Source organism: Epinephelus fuscoguttatus, linkage group LG10 (genome assembly GCF_011397635.1).
Source record: "Epinephelus fuscoguttatus linkage group LG10, E.fuscoguttatus.final_Chr_v1".
In the NCBI taxonomy this organism is placed as follows: Eukaryota; Metazoa; Chordata; class Actinopteri; order Perciformes; family Serranidae; genus Epinephelus; species Epinephelus fuscoguttatus.
Window position 1 is genome coordinate 45,336,943 of NC_064761.1, and position 24,598 is coordinate 45,361,540.

Genomic DNA, 24,598 nt, shown 5'->3' on the forward strand with positions numbered 1-24,598 from the left:
GCCTGAACACACCTGTCACCGCCGTCCGTCTCAAACATTCTTTATAGGAGGTTCCACAAGAGTTATGTTGCTAGGCAACAGCTTGGCTCCATGTTTACTTCCTGTCAGCTGACGAAGGTCTGACGACCGAAACATAATTTATCTGATCTCTGTATCTGTTTATTGAAGTTAACAGGATGGTGGCGTTCCTTCTTCTCTGACTCATATTCAGTGGACGCGACAGGAAACATTCAGATGTTTCAGTTTCAGTCTGCACAGTAAAGTTGTGACATCACAAATTCACAGAAACCTTGAGTGCTCGTTCAGAGGCTGTGTGTGTTTCTCTGTGGACGGAGCACTTTGATACGTTCACAGTATTTATTTAGCAGAGGACATGGAAGTCTGACTGTCCACAATACAGGAAGTGTAAAGATGGCGGCGCACATGGACGCAGCGGCTCGTGGCTCTGTTACAGTGTTTGGTTGTGTTAATGTGTGTGTGCTAACAAGACTTTGTTCAGTCGTACAGGTTTGTTTCTGTGTAGTCACTTGTTTGTACCTTTAAACTTGCACTGTGTACAGTTGTAGCTTTTCAGAATGTCCTTGTATCAAGGTCTGTTATTCTGTTAAAGACGCGTGTCCACACGCTGCTTTGTTTGTTTTCTTTTTAAATATATTTTTCAGCAGAAAAGCACGTCAGGGCTTTTTTTTTAAATGACATACTGGGCGTGGGTTTTGTTTCTATGACAACACTAACATTAGCCAGATAGCTAATACGACGCTATATTATGAAGCTAACGGTGATAAAAGTACAACACTCTCAGCAGTGATGTCATCAATGCCTTTCTGAAAAGTTCAGAGATTTTCAACTAGAAGTGCTGCGAGTGGCCGCACAAAGAAGGCGGAGCTCTGTGGCACCTAGTCTCCACCTAGTCTGAAGACGTTAATCGTCAGCAGAGTCGCAGGTTTCAGACTGACTGTGATAAAACAGGAAACATGTTTACGCTTCAGACTCATTCACAAATTAATCTAATAAATTAAACTAATTGGTGCAGAGGAGACAGGACACTTCTGGGTCTCAGGTTTGAAAACATTCATCACAATGCCCTCTACTAAATAAGTGCATTGACGAAATCAATATGTGGATGTACCAGAATTTTCTACAACTAAACACAGACACTCCCCCAAGAACCGTCACCTTATTGTGGTGGAGGAGTTTGAGTGCCCTAATGACCCTAGGAGCTATGCTGTAGGGGGCATTTTGCCCCTGGTAGGGTTTCCCATGGCAGATTGGTTCTGGGCGAAGGATCAGACGAAGAACGGTTCAAAAGACCATTCATGATGGATACAAACAAGGACACATGTACCCAGCCCAGAGGGTTACCGGGGCCCTGCCCTGGAGCCAGGCCTGGGGTTGGGGCCCGTGGGCGAGCGCCTGGTGGTCGGGCCTTCGCCCATGGGGTCCGGCCGGGCCCAGCCCGAACCAGCTACATGGGCTTGTCCCCCTGCAGGCCCACCACCCGCAGAGGGATCCAGAAGGGTTCGGTGCAATGTGGATTGGGCAGCAGACCAAGGCGAGGGCCTTGGCGGTCCGATCCTCGGTTACAGAAGTTGGCTCTTGGGACATGGAATGTCACCTCTCTGGCGGGGAAGGAGCCGGAGCTTGTGGAAGAGGTTGAGCGCTACCGGCTAGATATAGTCTGCCTCACCTCGACACATAGTTCTGGCTCTGGAACCCTAGTCCTTGAGAGGGGTTGGACTCTCTCCTTTGCTGGAGTTGCTCCGGGTGAGAGGCGGAGGGCTGGGGTGGGCTTTCTGATAGCCTCCAGACTCTCTGCCTGTATGTTGGGGTTTACCCCGGTAGACGAAAGGGTTGCTTCTCTGCGCCTTCGGGTCGGGGAACGGGTCCTGACTGTTGTCTGTGCTTATGCACCAAACAATAGTTCAGAGTACCCACCCTTTTTGGAGTCCCCGGGATGGGTGCTGGACAGTGCCCTGACTGGGGACTCCATTGTTCTGCTGGGGGACTACGCTCACGTGGGCAATGACAGCGGGACCTGGAGGGGCGTGATTGGGAGGAACGGTCTGCCCAATCTGAACCCGAGCGGTGTTCAGTTATTGGACTTCTGTGCGGGTCGCAGTTTGGCCATAACTAACACCATGTTCAAACATAAGGATGTCCATCGGTGCACGTGGCACCAGGACAGCCTAGGTCGCAGGTCAGTGATCGACTTTGTAGTCGTATCATTTGACCTGCGGCCATATGTTCTGGACACTCGGGTGAAGAGAGGAGCAGAGCTGTCAACTGATCACCACCTGGTGGTGAGTTGGATCAGATGGTGGGGGAAGATGCCGCGCAGACCTGGCAGGCCCAAACGAGCAGTGAGGGTCTGCTGGGAACGCCTGGCGGAAGAACCTGTCCAGATGATCTTCAACTCCCACCTCCGGGAGAGCTTCAACCGCGTCCCGAGGGCAGAGGGTGGCATTGAGTCTTTGGGCCTTGTTCCGCTCTGCCATTGTCGAGGCGGCAGTTGCGAGCTGTGGCTGCAAGGCCGCGGGGGCCAGTCGTGGCGGTAATCCCTGAACCCGCTGCCGGACACCAGAGGTGAGGGGCGCCGTCAGGCTGAAGAAGGAGGCCTACAGGGCATGGTTGGTCTGTGGGTCTCCAGAAGCAGCTGACGGGTACCGGCGGGCCAAGCGGAGCGCAGCGGCAGCAGTCGTTGAGGCAAAAACTCAGGCGTGGGAGGAGTTCAGTGAGGCCATGGAGGAAGAGTATTGATCGGCTCCAAAGAGTTTCTGGCAAACTGTCCGGTGCCTCGGGGGGGAAGGCGGCAACTTGCTCACACTGTTTACAGTGGGGGCGGGGAGCTGCTGACGTCAACTGGGGACATTGTCGGGCGGTGGAAGGAATACTTTGAGGAGCTCCTCAATCCCACCAACACGTATTCCAGTGAGGAAACAGAGACGGGGGTCTCGGGGGCGGGTTGTCCAATTTCTGGGGCAGAAGTTGCTGAGGTAGTGAAACAACTCCGAGGCGGCGGAGCCCCGGGGGTGGATGAGATTCACCCTGGATATCTCAAGGCTCTGGATGTTGTAGGGCTGTCCTGGCTGACACGCCTCTGCAACATTGCGTGGACATCGGGGGCAGTGCCTCTGGAGTGGCAGACCGGGGTGGTGGTCCCCATTTTCAAGAAAGGGGACCAGAGGGTGTGTTCCAACTACAGGGGGATCACACTCCTCAGCCTACCCGGTAAGGTTTACTCCAAGGTGCTGGAGAAGATAGTCCTTTTATGGACAGAATTTCTAGGCGCAGCTGAGTGGTGGAGGGTGTCAGGTTCGGTGACGGGAGGATCTTGTCCCTGCTTTTTGCAGATGACGTGGTCCTCCTAGCTCCATCGAACAGTGACCTCCAGCTCTTGCTGGGACGGTTTGCAGCCGAGTGTGAAGCGGCTGGGATGAGAATCAGCACCTCCAAGTCCAAGGCCATGGTCCTCAGCTGGAAAAGGGTGGATTGCCCACTCCTGGTCAGGGGGGAGGTCCTGCCTCAGGTGGAGGAGTTTGAGTATCTCAGGATCTTGTTCACGAGTGAGGGTAGGATGGAGCGGGAGATTGACAGGCAGATTGGGGCGGTGTCAGCAGTGATGCAGGCGCTTAACCGGTCCGTTGTGGTGAAGAGGGAACTTAGCCAGAAAGCGAAGCTCTCAATGTACCGGTCAATCTACGTTCCAACCCTCACCTATGGTCACGAGCTCTGGGTAGTGACCGAAAGAACGAGATCGCGAGTACAAACAGCCGAAATGAGTTTCCTCCGCAGGGTGGCTGGGCTCAGCCTTAGGGATAGGGTGAGGAGCTCGAACATCCGGGAGGGACTCGGAGTAGAGCTGCTGCTCCCCCACATCGAGAGGAGCCAGTTGAGGTGGTTCGGGCATCTGGTAAGGATGCCTTCCGGACGCCTCCCTTGGGAAGTATTCTGGGCATATCCAATCGGGAGGAGACCTCGGGGCCTCCCCAGGACACGCTGGAGGGATTACGTCACCTGGCTGGCCTGGGAATGCCTCGGGGTTCCCACGGAAGAGCTGACGGAAGTGGCTGGGGAGAGGACTGTCTGGGCTTCTTTGCTGAGGCTGCTGCCCCCACGACCCGGACCCGGATAAGCGGAGGACGACGAGTACAAGACAAGTACGAGTAAACACAGACAAAACTGAGAGAGTTGTTTCTGGCCCCAAAGAACAAAGATCAATAGTCAGTGCTCACCTTGACGCCATGACACTAAAACCTACAGATCAAGCCAGAAATCTTGGTGTAGTTCTGGACTCAGACCTAAATTTCAATAGTCACATTAAGACAATAACTAAATCAGCCTACTAGCACCTTAAAAACATAGCAAGAATAAAAGAATTTCTGTCTAAACAAGATACAGAAAAACTTGTTCATGCTTTCATTTTCAGCAGGCTGGACTATTGTAACGGTGTCTTCACAGGCCTGAGTAAAAAATCAATCAGACAACTGCAGCTCGTCCAGAACGCTGCTGCCAGAGTCCTCACCAACACCAAGAGAGTGGAGCACATCACACCAGTGCTTAAGTCACTGCACTGGCTTCCTGTGTGTCAAAGGATAGACTTTAAAATCTTGTTACTTGTCTATAAAGCACTAAATGGTCTCGGGCCTAAATACATCTCTGATATACTTGTACGTTATGAAGCATCCAGACCCCTCAGATCATCTGGAACAGGTTTACTCAGTGTTCCCAGGATCAAAACCAAACAAGGTGAAGCAGCCTTTAGTTTCTATGCTCCCCGCCTGTGGAACAAACTTCCAGGATATCTGAGGTCGGCTGAAACTGTCAGCTCATTTAAATCAGGGCTTAAAACATTACTATTTACTGCAGCTTACCAGTGAACTAGATATGTAACTTATTGTTAGGATAATCTGTAGCTATTGTTTTTATATTTGTCTGCTGTTGCTTTATGTTTGCTTTTTAAATGCATTTTCTGCACTGTTTTTAACTATTTATTGTCTTGCTTTTAGCTTTTGTTTTTAATGATCTATTGTTCCTTTAATGTATTTCTCTTGTAAAGCACATTGAATTGCCTTGTGTATGAATGGTGCTATATAAATAACATTGCCTTGCCTTGCCAGAGTCCATGACCTCTCATGACCTCTCATGACCTTCACCGTCACGACAAACACTTTAGCATCTATTACACTTCCTGTTCAAGGTGGTGAATAACACGCCGTTATTGTTTGTTATCATATGATATGTTATTGTGTTGTGTTTCATGTCACGCCTCTTTTGAGTCTGTGATGTCATCATGTTGTCTGACATCACACTCTGGAGCCACATGATGGCGCCGTCGTTGGGTTCTGTGTAAACATGTAAAGGAGGCATAAAGACTCTGTAGCGCCACTTCTGTGTGAAAAGGAGCGCTGACTGTAAATGGGTTTGGTTTGGTCTCAGCAGCGTGGCGTCTTCAGCCTCACAGCAGCAGCACAGTGAGAGTGTTTGCAGAGGAGGGTCTGAAGGTGTTAAAGTTTCTGTGAAACACAAACAGAGTCCGTCTGTTCATCTTCAGGAGGACTGATGGCTTTAACAGCAGCTGAGGCATCACCATGGTTACGGCTGAGACCTCCTGCAGACTTCCAGTAAACGGTGAATGAGACAGAAATGAAAGAGAAAGACTGGCTGCAGGAAACTCCCACAAACATTCCAACAACACAGTGAAGAAATAAATATCTTTAATAAAAGCACGGAGTGAGAAACAAATCTACATTCAGCCCACGTCAGAAATCCATCCCATAATTCAACATAACACAAACACCAGGTTCTGTGTGCAGAACGTCAGAACTGGAGACACACGAGTACCGAACCAGCAGACATCTGAGGACCCTGAGGCTCAAACAGAAACAAACCTTCCTCCAGTCATTATTAAAAACCTTCAGGAGTCACTGGGAGAATTTTCTGACACACCAGGAGCCAAAAACACGAGTCAGAGACACGTTTCTACTTCCTGTTTGATCCTCAGTTAAAGGGACAGTTCACTCAACACACAGTCCACAGCTGAGGAACAGTCACTGAGTCACAAACACTAATGTGCAGAGCTTAGAAATGGACCTCACTGCTGATCATGTCCTCGTTATAAAGTAGCCACATGTTGGGACGTGCTAGCCAAGCACTGAATAGAACAGATGTCCTGGACTAATGCAACGATGTGTTGGAATTAAGTAGCCTGATGTTGAGACATGGAAGCAAAGTTATGGATTATTATAGATATGGTAGCCAAATACTGCAACATGATAGTCATGTGGAGATATCAAAATCCCATGCTGAAAAAGGTGGAGGCCACATGTTGGGAGATGGTAGCCACATATTGGGAGATGGTGGCCACATGGTGGGAGATGGTAGCCACATATTGGGAGGCTGTAGTCACGTGTTGGGAGATGGTAGCCACATACTGGGAGGTGGTAGCCACATGTTGGGAGATGGTAGCCACGTGTTGGGAGATGGTAGCCACATGTTGGGAGGTGGTGGCCACATGTTGGGAGATGGTAGCCACATATTGGGAGGCTGTAGCCACATGGTGGGAGATGGTAGCCACATGTTGGGAGATGGTGGCCACATGTTGGGAGATGGTAGCCACATGTTGGGAGGCTGTAGCCACATGGTGGGAGATGGTAGCCACATGTTGGGAGATGGTGGCCACATGTTGGGAGATGGTAGCCACATGTTGGGAGGCTGTAGCCACATGGTGGGAGATGGTAGCCACATGTTGGGAGATGGTGGCCACATGTTGGGAGATGGTAGCCACATGTTGGGAGGCTGTAGCCACATGGTGGGAGATGGTAGCCACATGTTGGGAGATGGTGGCCACATGTTGGGAGATGGTAGCCACATGTTGGGAGGCTGTAGCCACATGGTGGGAGATGGTAGCCACATGTTGGGAGATGGTGGCCACATGTTGGGAGATGGTAGCCACATATTGGGAGGCTGTAGCCACATGGTGGGAGATGGTAGCCACATGTTGGGAGATGGTGGCCACATGTTGGGAGATGGTAGCCACATGTTGGGAGATGGTAGCCACATGTTGGGAGGCTGTAGCCACGTGTTGGGAGATGGTGGCCACATGGTGGGAGATGGTAGCCACATGGTGGGAGATGGTGGCCACATGGTGGGAGATGGCGGCCACATGGTGGGAGATGGTGGCCACATGGTGGGAGATGGCGGCCACATGGTGGGAGATGGCGGCCACATGGTGGGAGATGGCAGCCACATGTTGGGAGATGGTGGCCACATGGTGGGAGATGGTAGCCACATGGTGGGAGATGGCGGCCACATGTTGGGAGATGGTAGCCACATATTGGGAGGCTGTAGCCACATGGTGGGAGATGGTAGCCACATGTTGGGAGATGGTGGCCACATGTTGGGAGATGGTAGCCACATGTTGGGAGGCTGTAGCCACATGGTGGGAGATGGTAGCCACATGTTGGGAGATGGTGGCCACATGTTGGGAGATGGTAGCCACATGTTGGGAGATGGTAGCCACATGTTGGGAGGCTGTAGCCACATGGTGGGAGATGGTGGCCACATGGTGGGAGATGGTAGCCACATGGTGGGAGATGGTGGCCACATGGTGGGAGATGGTAGCCACATGGTGGGAGATGGCGGCCACATGGTGGGAGATGGTGGCCACATGGTGGGAGATGGCGGCCACATGGTGGGAGATGGCAGCCACATGGTGGGAGATGGCGGCCACATGTTGGGAGATGGTGGCCACATGTTGGGAGATGGTGGCCACATGGTGGGAGATGGTAGCCACATGGTGGGAGATGGCGGCCACATGGTGGGAGATGGTAGCCACATGGTGGGAGATGGTGGCCACATGGTGGGAGATGGTGGCCACATGTTGGGATATGGTAGCCACATGGTGGGAGATGGTGGCCACATGGTGGGAGATGGTGGCCACATGGTGGGAGATGGCAGCCACATGGTGGGAGATGGCAGCCACATGGTGGGAGATGGTGGCCACATGGTGGGAAGTGGTAGCCCAGGGTTAGCTTTAGGCTGAAGGGGGGGCAGACTGCGGCAGCTGGTAGAAGCCTTTCTTTCTGGACCTCCTCAGGTAGTCCAGGAGCAGAGCGGCAGCTGCGAGCCCGGCGGCAACGCAGATGACTGGGACAATGACAGCACTCAGACTGGGAGGAGGACTGGAGCTTCTCTCTGTGTGAAACCACCAAGACAAAAACTTCAGAATGAAAAATTAAAACACATCAGTTTCTTAAACTGGAAGTTACAACAACCATTCAACCATTTTCCCATCAGAGAGAGACTGGAGGGTAAACTGGTGGAACTGGTGCAACTGACCTCTGACACTGATGCTGAACACTTTGACCTGGTATCCTAGCTGGTTGGTCACGTTGACCTGGTAAAGCCCAGAGTCTTTGGCCGTGACATTGACCAATAGGAAGGTGCCGTTGGTGGAATATAGCTCCGTCCCATTGGTCAGCTTCTTCAGGATCACGGCTGATGGCGGAAAGCTGATGGTCTGGCAGCAGACGGTGACATTTTGTCCCTCCTGGACCACCGTAGACGGCAGGACAAGGACCGTGGTGTTCCTCGGAGGAGCTGGACCAAAAGAAACAGGTTAAAGTTGAAAAAAGGAAGTGGTCACATGACTCACACAGAGCGACGTGGATCAGAACATAAAGACGGAAAGGAACACAGATTAAATCAGAGCGGCGCCTGGACTCTATTTGTTAGTGAGGCTCAGTGAGGTCAGTGAGGTCAGTGAGGCTCAGTGAAGCTTAGTGAGGTCAATGAGGCTCAGTGAGGCCAGTGAGGTCAATGAGGCTCAGTGAGGTCAATGAGGCTCAGTGAGGTCAGTGAGGCTCAGTGAAGTCAGTGAGGCTCAGTGAGGTTAGTGAGGTCAGTGAGGTCAGTGAGGCTCAGTGAGGCTCAGTGAAGTCAGTGAGGCTCAGTGAGGTTAGTGAGGTCAGTGAGGTTAGTGAGGTCAGTGAGGCTCAGTGAGGTTAGTGAGGTCAGTGAAGCTTAGTGAGGTCAGTGAGGCTCAGTGAGGTCAGTGAAGCTCAGTGAAGCTTAGTGAGGTCAGTGAGGCTCAGTGAGGTTAGTGAGGCTCAGTGAGGTAGGTGAGGCTCAGTGAGGCTCAGTGAAGCTTAGTGAGGCTCAGTGAGGTCAGTGAAGCTCAGTGAGGCTAGTGAGGTCAGTAAGGCTCAGTGAGCTCAGTGAGACTCAGTGAGGTCAGTGAGGCTCAGTGAGGTTAGTGAAGCTCAGTGAGGTTCAGTGAGGTTAGTGAAGCTCAGTGAGGTTCAGTGAGGTTAGTGAGGTCAGTGAAGCTCAGTGAGGCTCAGTGAGGTCAGTGAGGCTCAGTGAGGTCAGTGAGGCTCAGTGAGGTCAGTGAGGTTCAGTGAGGTCAGTGAGGCTCAGTGATGCAGATTTACGTCCTTTCCCACAAACGTCTGTGCGTCTCCGCAGGTTTTTTTAAACACAGGAAAACCTGTTAAAAACAGGTGATAAGGTCAGCTGTGCAGAGCTGTGTACGCTGCAGATGCTGTTTCAGTTCATCTTTCCTGCTGCGTCACCTTGGACGTCACAGACAGGCCTGAGAGCAGCATGGAGGCCTGTGAGAACGTTACACTGGTTTCCACTGAGTCAGTCTCTCTGTGAAACTCAGCACAGACTGGTTTGGAGTGGTCTGAGGCTGGTGGGCGGAGACTATTGTGATGATGTCACTGCATCTCTCCAGTGAAGGAGCTAAAATTAGCGTGTTGACAGGGGTGTCGTGTTTATATCGAAGCCGATCAGAGCCGGAGCTAATGAATCCTCTGCCCCCCTGACTACTGCAGAGTCATGTGACCCGGGTGTGAATGAAGACTGTGACCTTTCTCATGACACTAAAATCCAGATGTTGGTGGGTGTCAGTGGGCTTTTGTGCAGTGAGGAAGAAAAGAAAGTAAAGTTATTTTTCTGCTTCTTCACAGTGAGATGAATCGGTCAGAGATTACAGTCAGCCTGGAGACAGTCCCAGGTGTCTCCCAGGTGTCTCACAGGTGTCTCACATGAGCTGTTCAAGATTTAGAGACTTTCAAATTGAATCCAGTTTTATTGATAAAGCCAATATCACAGATCACACTTGTCCTCAGAGACGTCCCTCTGTCCTCTGAAAAACAGGGATGAACTGATGATCAGTGAGTGTGTGCTCATAACTCAACCTGTCAGAAGACAGTTTATAGGTGTGTAGAAAAATACTGTTTCAATGGTGTTTTCATTCCACCTGACTCTACCCAGCAAGCAATAGTCGTGATTTAAACGCATTGGCTATATTTAGCTCCGATTTAGTCTAGCTACATGTAACCCAAATCTAGCCGATTTAATTTTGAAATTGATTAAATGTAATTTTCGCCATTGCAGATGGCGTGCGGTATGATATTCAATCACGTATGGACAGTCAACAGTAATTAAAATATGTTTATCTCCATTTTTTGGACATGATTTAGCCTAGACGTCAGGTCTTCATGTAGACAGCTACTAGACCTTTTTTAAACCAAAAAATGCTTGCTGGGTACAGTCTGATCCCTGTTTAAAGAGACAAAACATGTTGACTAAATGTTCTGGAAGTGAAGAAGCATAATGTCAATCACACAGATAGAAAACACCTTCTGGATGGCACACAAACAAACAAACAAACAAACACACAGTCTGACGGTTAAACCAAACATTCATGATGACATGATATGACGGTGCTGTCACATTGTTTACAAAGAATGAAATAAACTGAATAAAATGATTTTGTGTTTCTGTAATTATCCCACTGATGGTCAGGATCACTGTTTTCTTCTCGTGTGACGGAACTACGTAACATCTGGTTGTAAACTGCGTCTCACAGGATGGTAAACAGCGTCCAGAGTAAACGTCACCGGTATTCTCTGTCTGCCTCTAATATTATCGTCCTGCTCTCATCCTCTCAAATGCAATGTTCATTTTTGGTGAAAACAACTTTTTTCCAATGATGAAAACGAGACGACGACGAGCTAAAAATAGATCTTGATAATAAAAACTAACGTGAAATCTGTGTTTGATTTTGGTTGATGAGACGTGATGTAAATGTTGGTGGTGGACTGTCGGACACTGACAGCTTGTAATGATCTTCAGATGCCTGATGAGCTACAGGTTGGAAAACTCCAGTAAATAGTCTGCACCAGGATGTTTGGGTTGGTGCGAGTTGTGAGCTGTAACTCAGCAGTAAATAATCAGCCGTGTGTGTCTGACTGTGGATGGTGGAGCTGCTGAATGGATTTGTGGAGTTTGTTAGTTGCAGCGGTGGCTGTTAGCAGCTAGCTGTTAGCAGTTAGCTGTTAGCAGTTAGCTCCACTCACAGCCAGCGGCCGCCAGACTTCACAGCTTCACCCTGCAGGACTCCACTCAACCTCGAGTCTAATTTCTGATACATAAATCAGTCTCACTGGATTAGTTTAAAGATTAAAACAGATGGAAAACATCAGGACTAACATGTGACTGAAACTTTGCAACATTTTCATCCAAAGACTGAATCTGAAACAGCTGCTGAACTGCAGAGACGTGTTTTTCAGACGTGTATAGTTTCATGGATGAAGACAGTTTTCAGTTTCCTGTAGTGAGACCGTCAGAGAGTGAGGAGGAGGAGGTTCATGGTGTCAAACAGTCACAGGGAGTCTGAACGGAAACTCACAACAACGTCTCTGTGAAGACTTGAGATTAAACAGCAGAGTGCTGGACAAACACCAGCGTCCTTGTCCTGAGATGAAGAGACGACTGGGAGGACGTGTGTCAGACTGTTTGTCTTCATCATGTTCTAACATCACACTCCTCATCTAACAACACACAACACTGTGTCAGGCTGTCAGCTGTTTGTCTTCATCGTGGTAACAACCTGTCACAGTGTTCATTACAGAGCTGACACATCAGGTCACAGCTGTGGAGCTCTTAGTGACGCAGTGACATCACAGTGACATCACAGTGACATCACAGTGAGGTTACAGTGAGGTTACAGTGACTTTACAGTGACGGGGTTGGAGCTGGTGAACATCTGAATGTGCTCTTTTCTGTTTTTCCGTCTGTCTTCGCTCTGAGCAGTCTGACCGCTGATTTTAACCTCAGTGACATTTGGAACGGTCGACGTGCTGACTCAGCTCCGACTGCTTCTCCTCAAACTATAACATTATTTTTATCAGGCCGATGTTGTCAGTGCAGACAGACTGACGTTCCTCTCACACTGATGTTTGTTTATTGAAAAGAGAAAACATAGAGGGAAAACAGTCAGGGTCAAAGGTCAAACTGTGGTGAACTTTAACATGTCACATTACAGTTATTCAGTCATTTTCATTTTGATTTGAGAGTAAAACAAAAGACGTTTCCTGCTTACTTTCATTTTTAAATTTAGTTCATTTTATTTTTGTCAGAGCACAAAATCATTTTTGTTTTTGCTTTTACTAAAGTCTGGTTTTATTGGGGCGTCAGTGGCTTAGTGGTAGAGCAGGCGCCCCATGTACAAGGCTGTTGCTGCAGTGGCTCGGGCTCGACTCCAGCCTGTGGCCCTTTGCTGCATGTCACTCCCTCTCTCTCTCCCCCTTTCACACTTGTCTGTACTATCCATTAAAGGCTATAAATGCCCCAAAAATATATTAAAAAAAAAAAGTCTGGTTTTATTTCACTTCACTAAAATGTTTCTGTTCAAACCTGCTTTAGTTTAAGTTTTAGCAGCAGCAGTGGTTCAGCTGAGTCTAACAGCCTCGCTGTGGCTGCTAATAAACATTAAAGTTATAAAAACAGTGATATTTGGGAGGTGATGTTGTGAAGCTGCTGAGTTGAACCCGTTGACCTTCAGTCAACACGTCCTCACCTGATCCTGGACCCTGTCCACTTCTTGTTCTGATAAACTTTGTATCCTGTTAGTTTATTTTAAGGAACGTTGCAAACATGTTGTTTTTCAGACAAACTGAAAGATTCACGTCATACACCATTTAAAAGACATTTTTAAACCAAAGCGTCGTCACAAAGTCTCAAACAGCTCAGCTGTCATCCCACCACAAAACATCTGGGACGGACAGTAAAATGGACGTCATGTCTCATCACTGAGACTCACAGAGTTCACACCAGCTCCAATCAGTCATCCGTTAGTTATCACATATGAAATTAATCGCCAACTAATTCTATAGTTGATTAATCAGTCCGAGTATTTTAGTTTTTTAGTATAGTAGTTTTTTAATAATAATAAAAAAAAAAAACGGTCAAAATTCTGGTTCAAGTTTTTTAAATGTGAGTAATTTCTGTTGCAAATTTTCTGTAAACTGAAGAGTTTTGGTTTGAGGACAAACATCTGAGGACGTTGTACGGGGCTTTGAGAAACACTGACTGACATTTACTGACTGAACAACTCATCAATTAATCAAGAAAATATTGAACAAACATGAATATAATCTATAGCTGAGGCCCTGGTCTCTGTCAGCGTCTGACAACAGCTGGAGGCTCTAAGTGTCGGACACATGACTCAGCTGTGGAGTCAGAGGTTATTTCTGTCCACAGCGTCATATGAAGGAGTGAGAGGTCAACTCGTCAGATAATGTCCGTCACAACAAGGAAACAGCAACATCACAAACAGCACAAGTCTTTATATGGAGTCCCACAGGGCTCTGTCCTCGGCCCACTACAGTCTTCAGTGTTTTTAGCCTCACAGTGTAACATCATCACTCCACCCCAGGGTCATATGGATGAGGTGAAGGAGGACCTGGAGTCAAAGAAGTCAAAGTAAACCAGTACCTGTGATGGTGACTGAGCTGGTGACCAACTGAGACCCATACTGGTTGGAGGCTTCACACTGGTAGTGGGCAGAGTCTTCCAGCTGGACTGATGAAAGGCTGAAGGAGAGTGATGGGGAGGTGGGATCAGTCCTCTGAAGCTCCGCCCCATCCCGCCGCAGCACCAGTGTGGTGGGTGGAGCTCCCTCTGAGTGGCAGGTAAAGGTCACCTGCTGACCCTCCATCACCTGCTCACCTGGACTCACTGAGAGGGAGGTTCTCCTCGGAGGATCTGAGACACACACAGACCAGGACTGAGATTATTAAAACCTTAACCTGGGATTATCAAAACCTGAACCTGGGATTATTAAAACCTTAACCTGGGATTATCAAAACCTGAACCTAGGATTATTAAAACCTGAACCTGGGATTATCAAAACCTGAACCTGGGATTATTAAAACCTTAACCTGGGATTATCAAAACCTGAACCTGAGATTATTAAAACCTGAACCTGAGATTATCGAAACCTAAATCAACACTTCCTGCAGCTGCTTCGCAATAAAAGCCTTTAGTCTTTAACAGGAAGTCGTCATGTCCTCAGACACTCACAGTGGACCTGCAGGGGGACGCTGGTCGTCCTGGACCTCCACACGTCTCCGTCCTCCATCAGCAGCTCTGCCCTGCAAGTCAGAACCTGCTGATCCTCCTGGACCAGGTGCTGAAGAACAGACGAGACATTCTGTAGGGAACCGGAGAAACTGAAGGACTCTGACATCAGTGTCATGTTCCCCGACAGCCACAGAATCCTCATCTGATTGGCTGAGAAGACGCTGTTTACGTTACAGTGAAGGACCGCCTCTTGACCCAGCAGGACAGGACCAGGATCCTCCAGAACCGGATCAGATGGGAATGCTGGTGAAAAACATCAGAACAGAGATGTTAACACGGAGCAGAACAATCAGGGGAGATCATCGACATCACTTCCTGTTTCAGTGACATCCTGGTGATTGTTTTATGATTTATAATCATTTGATGATTCGTGTTTTGGAAAGACATGAAACAAATTCTCGCTGGTGAAGTACGCTATTTAAGCAGCGTGAATGAAGCGAGTTGCTCAATTTCGCGTCAAAAGTTTATTTGCAAGAGTTGAAAAATCTGAACTTCAGCGACTAATTTGCACCATGATAGCCAATCAGCATTGAGATCCTCCAGGGACGTATGATGCTGAGGACGTACTGGTGGAAGCTCATTCATTCATTCATCGAGTCAGCGATGTATGACGAGAGTCAACAGAAAATATTCTGGCATTCAAACTTGCGTAACGTGATGTGAAAATTGGCATCACGTTGGGTTTGAACACAACATGAAATAATATAATAACTTGTAGAGTTATTGAGGAACAGACTTTATGACGGCTTCAGGTGAAAACATACCGAGTCACCACCTTTTCTTTCCGTCTCTCTTGTTCTCCATTCTTGAGTGAAGACATCCTGTGATTTAATGTCCGTCAGCGGGTGTGTGATGAAGTTTAAAGGAGTTAATGTTCCTGTATTGAGTCTTTAATTTTATGAAGTCCTGACAGAACAAGACAAACTGATTCAGAGTCAGTGAAGAGAAACACTGTTTGTTTCTGTCTCTGTGGGGGAGGACAGCACCGAGTCTTACTGGAAGGATTTGTGTGTGTGTGTGTGTGTGTGTGTGTGTGTGTGTGTGCATGTGTGTGTGTGTGTGTGTGTGTGTGTTGTGGCACTTCCTGTCGGTCAGAGCACTGCAGTGTGTCCTCCTCAGATCAGATTAATGATCAGTGTGAGGAAGTGTTGAAACAACACTCGACGAACAGCGTGAAGTTCTGTGACCTCTGACCTCTCTGCTCTGACCAACAGGAAGACTCAAGTCCAGGATTTAAACATACTCTGATGGACTCTAACCGCCCCTCTTGAGACCCCCTGAGACCTGCAGGAATGTCTCAGGATCAGATTTAATCCTGATGATTCAGATCTGAGCTCCTCACAGATTCTGAGTCAGAGTCCAGACATCTGCAGGTAAATCAGAACATCAGGTCTAATCATCGGACAGGAAGTCTGAGTCTGGACGTCAGAGGTGTTGTGTAATTAAGGGTTTGATGTTTTGACCATCAAATTCTGCTACAGAGACTGGATCACTTAATTGGCCTAAAAGGTTCTGCACTAAGCTGGTTTAAATCTTATTTATCTGATCGTTTTCAGTTTGTTCACGTTCATAATGAACCATCCTTACGTACTAAAGTTTGTTTTGGAGTTCCGCAAGGTTCTGTGCTCGGACCAATCCTATTTACTCTATATATGCTTCCTTTAGGTAACATCATTAGAAATCACTCTATAAATTTCCATTGTTATGCGGATGATACTCAGTTGTATTTATCGATGAAGCCAGAAGAAAGTAATCAATTAACTAAACTCCATAACTGCCTTAAAGACATAAAAACTTGGATGAGCACCAATTTCCTGATGTTAAATTCAGACAAAACTGAAGTTATTGTTCTTGGCCCCAAACAACTCAGAGACTCTTTATCTGATGACATAGTTTCTCTAGATGGCATTGCTCTGGCCTCTAGCACTACCGTAAGAAACCTCAGAGTAACATTTGATCAAGATTTGTCTTTTAATTCTCATTTAAAACAAACCTCACGGACTGCATTTTTTCATCTGCGTAATATTGCGAAAATTAGGCCTATCCTGACCTGAAAAGATGCAGAAAAATTGGTCCACGCTTTTGTTACCTCAAGGCTGGATTACTGTAACTCTCTATTATCAGGTAGCTCTAGTAAGTCCTTAAAAACTCTCCAGCTAATTCAGAATGCAGCAGCACGTGTACTAACAGGAACTAAGAAACGAGATCATATTTCTCCTGTTTTAGCTTCTCTGCACTGGCTCCCTGTAAAATCCAGAATTGAATTTAAAATCCTACTGTTAACTTATAAAGCTCTAAATGGTCAAGCTCCGTCATATCTTAGAGAGCTCATAGTGCCATATTATCCCACCAGAACACTGCGCTCTGAGAACGCAGGGTTACTCGTGGTCCCTAAAGTCTCCAAAAGTAGATCAGGAGCCAGAGCCTTCAGCTATCAGGCTCCTCTCCTGTGGAATCATCTTCCTGTTACGGTCCGGGAGGCAGACACCGTCTCCACATTTAAGACTAGACTTAAGACTTTCCTCCTGCCAGATGCCTCCTGCTGCTGCTGCCATCATTAGTCATTATGCTGTGTTCCCACCAAACGTGATGAACGCGATTTAATCGCTCGTAATGCCCGTAACGCGCGAGTTTGGACGCCTGACCATTTTGTTAATTCGCGTTATCGCGTCATTTCGCACGAGTAGCGGGGAAGCCGGCTGTGCTAACTGGAGCTAAGCTAGTGCTAACGTTCATAGTACAACCATTCTGCAAACTAATTAAAGACATATTTACAGAACTTACCAAGTAGACCAGTCTCCTCGGCGTCTTTCACCCAAGCCTGCTCCTTTTTGTTGCGGTCTCTGTAGCGCAGACACGTAGTATCATGTAGCTCCGGCTAGCCACTGACGACCATGGCTGAGATAACCACCATTGCTGCTTTGTACCTGCTCTGGAAGTCCCAGATGTGTCGGAGGGCCAAACGCCGTCGTTTTTGGGTTCACCCTATCCTGCAGAAGCGCATCCAACTCGGCGAGTTTCACCACCTCCTCTAGGAACTCCGTCTGGATGATAGCTGCTTTCAGCGGTACTTCAGGCTGACTGGGGCCCAGTTTGAGGACCTGTTGGCGAGGGTTGGCGCCAGGATCTCCCGGCAGGACACCAACTACAAGTGGTCTATTTCAGCTGCAGAGCATCTGTCCATCTGTCTCCGATGAGTAGCAGTTTATTGCTGTGTCAACAACTGGACGTTGTTGACACACGCCAGTGGCGTCGGGAGAATCTCAATGCTGATTGGCTTTCGTGGCACAGCGGCACACGAATTCGCTTCAAAAGTTCAATATTTTCAACTTGAACGATGAGGTGTTGGACGTGATTTTCGCGTCTATCGCGGCGTGCTAGACGCCTCTATTGCGTCCATCGCGTTCATCGCGTCTTTGCATTGACTTTGTATGTAATCTTGATGCGCGAATTCGCATTTGGTGGGAACACAGCATTAGTCATACTTCTACTGTTATTATACACATATGACTATTGTCACACATGTATACTGCCAGATATTAATACATACTTTCAACATATTGTACCACAGTAGCCAGAACTATAACTATAATATTATTACTTTCAATAATGTTGTTGTAAGCTACTGTCATTACCTGCATCTCTCTCTCTCTCTCTCTCTCTCTCTCTCTCTGTCTCATTGTGTCATGTGGATTACTGTTAATTTATCATGCTGATCTGTTCTGTACGACATCTATTGCACGTCTGTCCGTCCTGGAAGAGGGATCCCTCCTCAGTTGCTCTTCCTGAGGTTTCTACCGTTTTTTCCCCGTTAAAGGGTTTTTTGGGGAGTTTTTCCTGATCAGCTGTGAGGGTCTTAAGGACAGAGGGATGTCGTATGCTGTAAAGCCCTGTGAGGCAAATTGTGATTTGTGATATTGGGCTTTATAAATAAAACTGAATTGAATTGATGGGTGCTCAGATTTAACTGCAGATATTAGTTCTCTCTGAGCCACCATATGAAATGATGATGTCATTAATGATGCAATGAAGATATGAGCTCAGGTGTCTCAGACTCACAGTAGACATGGACCTGGATGGATCCAGTTCTGATGACAGAGCCACACTCGGCCTCACAGCTGTATCCTCCCTGATCCTGGAGGTCTAGGTCCTGCACGCGGAGCAGGGACAGTCCGTCCTGTTCTGTCCTCTGGAGAATAGTCTGGTTCTGGTCCATTCTCTGGAGGACAGTCTGGTTCTGGTCCATCCTCTGGAGGACAGTCTGGTTCTGGTCTGTCCTCCTCCAGGTGAGGGTTGGAGGGTGGGGACATCCGGAGGCTCTACAGGTGAGGAGCAGACATGAACCCCGCTCTGCTGCAGAGACGTGAGAACTCAGGTCCACCTGCAGAGGATGAGCTGACCAGACGACACAAAGACTGAATGTTAAACTCATCATTAACATTATAAACATTTTAACTTTCATCATGTCAAAGGTCCAGTGTGTCCATTCAGATGGACGTCTACTGGCAGAAACTGAAAATAATATAATGTAATCAAATTTATTAATGGATAACCCCTTGAGATGAACCATCTCGTTTTCGAGGGGGTCCAACATAAAACATACAATACAATTCAATACAACACAACAACACAGTCACAAACAGCATACTCAGGCTCTTCATTACCACCCCACCCACACATCATTCCCACAAGCCCACAATACCCACACAAAGCACATAGTATAGTACCAGCCACAGGAACAATATTGACATTATCAGTATGAATAGTAGCAATACTATATAATAACATCAATGATATATCGCACCATTAATACACCGTCCACAAAACAGCAAAAGCAGTAATATGCACTAATATACCACGGATGGTAACAACATCAGCAACCACAGTAAAATACATCACAACCCTTAATAGCAGTTACATGATGTTTTAAGAAGACAAAATATGGAATTCTTAAAAAAGCGAAATGAGTTGATTGAACGTATGTTGTTAGATAGAGTGTTCCAATCTGATGGGGCTTTAAATTTGAAAGCACGTCTGCCAAATTCTTTCTTAGTTTTAGGAACAAAGAAAAAAGGTTGCTGGGTGTGTCTGAGAGGGTATGGTGATGTAAATGGGATTAAATATTGTTTTAAATAAGAAGGACAGTTGAAGTGAATGCATTTAAAAATAAATTGGAGCCAGTGATAATGTCTTCTTCTATTGAGGGGTAACCAGTTCAAAGATTCATACATGGAACAGTGATGAGTTCGATATGGGCACCTTAAAATAAATCTGCATAAACTATTGTAAATAACATTGAGAGGTTGGAGATGTGTTTCAGATGTGTTCTGATAAACAATGTCAGCATAGTCCAGAATAGGAAGTAATAACTGAGTGACAATTCTTTTTCTGATCTGAAGGGTAAAGCAGTTTATGGAACAGTAGAGTATGGCTAGGTTACGACTTTTACGTTTGTTTATGATGGATTCAATGTGACATTCAAAAGAAAGTGAAGGATCAATCCAAAGGCCAAGATATTTAAAAGAGGTGACTTGTGCTAGAGTTGAGCCATCAGTAAAAGAAATGGTCAGATCTGAGGCGTCACCAAGACCTGGTCTGGTACCAAACAACATACAACATGATTTCTTTGTGTTCAGAATTAATTTGTTTGATGAAAACCACCTTTGAACTGAGGCAAACTCACATTGCAAAATATTTTCAATGCTAGATTTATTGACACTAGATGAGTATATTACGGCGTCATCAGCATATAAATGTACTTGACAATTGGAGCATATTTTTGGAAAATCATTAATGAAAATGGAAAAGAGAAGTGGTCCTAGGGATGAACCTTGTGGTACTCCCTTCATGAGTATTGCAAAATCAGAATTATTTCCATTAAAACGTACACACTGTTGTCTATTATGAAGATATGAGTTGAACCAGAGTAAGCTATTTTGAGAGACACCAACAGAAAAGAGTTTATCCAGTAATAAGTAATGGTCAACAGTGTCAAATGCTTTAGTTAGGTCAAGGAATATTGTGCCAGTAGGTTTGCCATTTTCAGAGGAAGTATACACATCATTAGTGAACTTTAACAGAGCTGTAGTTGTTGAAAAGTTGGGTCTGAAACCAGATTGGCATGGTGATAAAATATTATAATCAGTGATATATTGTGATAGTTGATTAAAAATTATTTTTTCAAAAATTTTTGCTATAGAGTTAATAATAGAAATCGGACGGTAATTGTTGATATTATGTGGGTCTCCTCCCTTATAGAGTGGAGTGACTATGGCACGTTTCCAGGCAGAAGGGAGGGCACAGGTTGAAAGTGAAAGATTGAACAGATCGCAAAGTGGATACATTAGAATATTTGCTGCTAGTTTAATAAATTTGATCTCAATACCATCTGGTCCAGGTCCACAATCATCCTTGAGTTCATTAATTGTGCGCTGAACTTCAGCAGGTAGTATTTTACGAAAAGAAAATGAACTGTTAGAGGAAGAGCTAGTAGAGAAAGCATATGCTGAAGTTGAGTCAAACACATGGGAGCTACCAGCAGATGTAAAGTGCTGGTTAAAAACGTTAGAAATAGCTAATGGGTCCTGAATAATGTTATTATGAAAGCAAATCTGGTTACTGGTGCTTTTGTTAAATTTGTTGAGGACATTATTCATATTTTTCCAGAACTGTTTTGGGTTATGGATATTTTCAGATAGTTGTTTTTTATAAAAGTCTGATTTAGCACTACGTGTTTTGGTTTTGCATAAATTCCTTAGTGATCTATATTTTTCCCAATCAGTAGCATCCTTGCTTACTCTATAGCACTTCCAGACTCTATCCCGTTGTTTAAAGAGGTTGATCAGATCAGAGCTGATCCAGGGTAAATGTTTTCCTTTGACTTTTGTTTCTCTCCACGGGGCATGTTTATCAATAACTTGTGTGATTTCGGCATAAAAATAATTCCAGGCGTCTTCAATATATGGTATGAGTTGAAATCTGTCCCAGTTTATTGCAATCAGATCATGAATGAAATTATCGAAATTAATATTCTTACTTTGTCTTACTTTGATACATTTTGGAGGAAGGCAAGGAGATTTCATTTTCCATACACAGAAGATGATTGAGTGATCACTGAAGCAGTCAGAGAGAACACCAGATCCAATAATTCTATGAGGGTGGGTTACAAGGATCCAGTCTAGCAATGATTTCGATCTGGCATCGACTCTGGTGGGCTCATTGATCAGCTGAGTTAAATGTATACTTTTGAGTAGGTTTTTATCATTAGATGAAGAGCGGTCAAGCCAGTTAGAGTTGAAGTCGCCTAGAATTATCATTTCATGCGAATGTTCAAATGAGGTGAGGGTGGATAAAATATATTTGGTTGAATCAGGGTGAACAGGTGGAGGTCTGTAAATGCTACCAATAATAAGACGTTTATTTTCATGGAGTTTTAACTCAATAAAAAGACATTCAAAAAAAGATGGGAGTACTTTTGGTGTAACAGTTTCAGAGATAAAGCGCAAGGAAACATAAATAGCCACACCTCATCCTCTAGTACCTCATCCTCTATCTGCTCTGTATAGCATATAATTAGTTCAGTTTCATTATCATTAATTTTGCTATGCAGCCATGTTTCAGAGAAGGTAAGTATATCAGGTTTGTACTGAGTGACCCAGACTCTGATCAGATCAATTTTTGGGAGAAGGCTCCTTATATTCAGGTGTATAATTTTCAGTCCTTTCAATGGTTCAACTATGAATCAAAGGTAAGTAAGTGGATACTGGGTAGGGTGAGGCAGAGGAAGAGTATGAGAAAGGAGGGCAGGAGAGCCATGGCATGTACCACGCACACACACACACACACACACACACACACACGCACACACACAACAGGACAGGACAGAGAAAAGATAAAGAATAATAAAAAAAAAAAAAAAAAATCAGGCTGCACCAAACATACAGCTCAGTCTGCATAGCTCATGCTTAAGAAAAAGAAATAACAGAGGTCCTGGTCAGTTTAAGAAAGTATAGTATTACAATTCGAGCATGACAAAATACAAGGTCCAGGTCTATTAATGCTAAAGTAATGAAACAATATATAATGTAATGTAATGGGCTTCTATGGGGTCATTTGGTGACACACAAAGATAGAAATAATAATAAAAATAAAATAAAATGAGATAGACTCCAGATGCTTCATAATATAATAATTTCGACAATCAAAGTATTCACCGGCTATAGTAGATTACATCGGCATCTATCCTTTCCCAGTTTAGCAACATGCCTTGAACATCACATCTTATAGTGTTACGCCATTTTACGGCAATTGTGACACCATTTACAGCAAACAAAAGTAAAGTCGCAGCCACCCAAACAACGTTCAGCTACGGAGTTGCAAATACGAAACAAAGTAAAGCAGCAGCCACCACTACAATGCCTATGCCATCGACGGTATGGAACATAAACAGACAAAAGACTCAGCGCCAGCCTGGCGGTAAAATAATTACGAAAAGAAAAATAAACAGAAGAGTTCATCGGCAGGCAGAGTATTTTGCTAACGTTAACACTGGCCACTTTTCATTAACGTTAGGCAGTCATTTCAGAGTCAGTGGAGGAGTCAATGGAGGAAAAACCTCCAAGGAATCTCTCAGCTTCATCAGGAGTGTGAAAGAAATGTTTCTTACCATCATGGATAACTCTCAGCGTGAAAGATCAAGGCGTATTTGATACCCCTGTCGCGTAGCTTTTTCTTAGCCTCATCAAACCCCCGGCGTCTCTGGACCAGAGCAGCAGAGAAGTCCGGGTAGATATAAACTCGGGCTCCTTCGTACTGAAGGGGCTCAGTCTTCTCCCTGGATAGTTTCATTATTTTTGACTTGTCCTGGAAGTAGTGGAACTTAACCAAGATCGGCCTGGGACCCTTGGCTCTGGAGTTGTCCTTGACACCGGTACGATGACAGCGCTCGATCACAGGAGAAGTGGAGAAATTCGCTTCACCTAGAAGCTGTGGAACCAGGCGTCTCATGAAGCTGAGGATGTCATTAGCCTCGGCCCTCTCAGGAATGCCGATGAAGCGCAGGTTGGAGCGTCTGCTGCGGTTCTCAGTGTCCTCAGACTGTGATTTCAGGTCAGTGTTCTCCTTTTCCAGCACTTTAACGCGCTTGACCAGGTCTGATATATCATCCTCATTTGAGCTTACTCTCTGCTCAATCTCGATGACCTGCTCTCCAAGCATATGAAGTGAGTTATCAATTTTGGTCAATCTGGCTCCAAGTGGATCAATTTTAGTATCCATGTGTGAAATCATGTCGAGCTGCATTTGCTGCATCTTATCCAAGATGCTTTGGAGAGTAATTGGCTCGTCACCCATTGTAAGGCCAGCAGGCTTTCCGCTCACGCAAAGAGAAGGGTCAAATAACTCGTTGGTTAGGTGTTAAAGGCAGCTTTAGTTTACTTTTCTTAATTCACCGCAAGTAGTTCATTAACACCAAACGTGTTTGGAGTGGAAACATATATTACAGAAGCCTCAGTAGACAAATAGTTGAGCCAGCAGACTGCAGCTTGTAACACACACTCACGCCATGGCAGCCATCATAACTATGTTTTCTTTAAAGAAAAACCATCAGTCTATCTTCATCCTCTGATCCAGGGCTGGGTCTCAGGGGCCGCAGGCTGAGCAAAGTCCTCCAGACGTCCCTCTCCTCAGCAACACTTTCCAGCTCCTCCTGGAGGACCCCGAGGTGTTCCCAGACCAGATGAGATCAGTAATCCCTCCAGTGTGTTCTGGGTCTGCCCCGGGGCCTCCTACCAGCTGGACCAGGAGGATCCTGATCAGATGTTGAACCACCTCAACATGAAGGAGCAGCGGCTCTACTCCGAGCTCCCTCCAGATGTCTGACTCCTCCCCCTATCTCTAAGGCTGAGCCCAGACACCCTACAGAGGAAACTCATTTCAGCCGCTTGTATCTGTGACCTCATTCTTTCAGTCACTACCCAGAGCTGGACCAGGAAATGGAAAGTTTTGCCTTCTGGCTCAGCTACCTCTTCATCCAGTGCATTACTTTCATCACTGCAGACGCCACACCAAACTGCTGATCCATCCCACACTCACTGTGAACAAGACCCAGACATACCTGAGCTCCTTCTCTTTGGATCAGTAACTCTCTCCCAACCCAGAGGGAACA

General features: G+C 46.2%; 2 protein-coding genes across 2 annotated transcripts in view; both read right to left on the minus strand.

Moving 5' to 3' along the window:
* Positions 1-6,402: 6,402 nt before the first annotated feature.
* Positions 6,403-8,004, minus strand: LOC125895374 (uncharacterized). The gene has a single exon (XM_049587129.1). The coding sequence runs from the start codon at positions 8,002-8,004 to the stop codon at positions 6,403-6,405; it is 1,602 nt and encodes a 533-aa protein (XP_049443086.1).
* A 10-nt stretch (positions 8,005-8,014) lies between these two features.
* Positions 8,015-24,598, minus strand: part of vcam1b (vascular cell adhesion molecule 1b) — a 29,803-nt gene continuing 13,219 nt past the window's right edge. Inside the window, exons 6-10 of the mRNA XM_049587828.1 lie at positions 18,493-18,828; positions 14,374-14,676; positions 13,786-14,055; positions 8,338-8,598; positions 8,015-8,193 (exon numbers count right to left, since the gene is read on the minus strand). Coding sequence (XP_049443785.1) covers positions 8,033-8,193; positions 8,338-8,598; positions 13,786-14,055; positions 14,374-14,676; positions 18,493-18,828 — 1,331 coding nt within the window. The 3' untranslated portion in view covers positions 8,015-8,032. The remainder of the gene's footprint in view (positions 8,194-8,337; positions 8,599-13,785; positions 14,056-14,373; positions 14,677-18,492; positions 18,829-24,598) is intronic.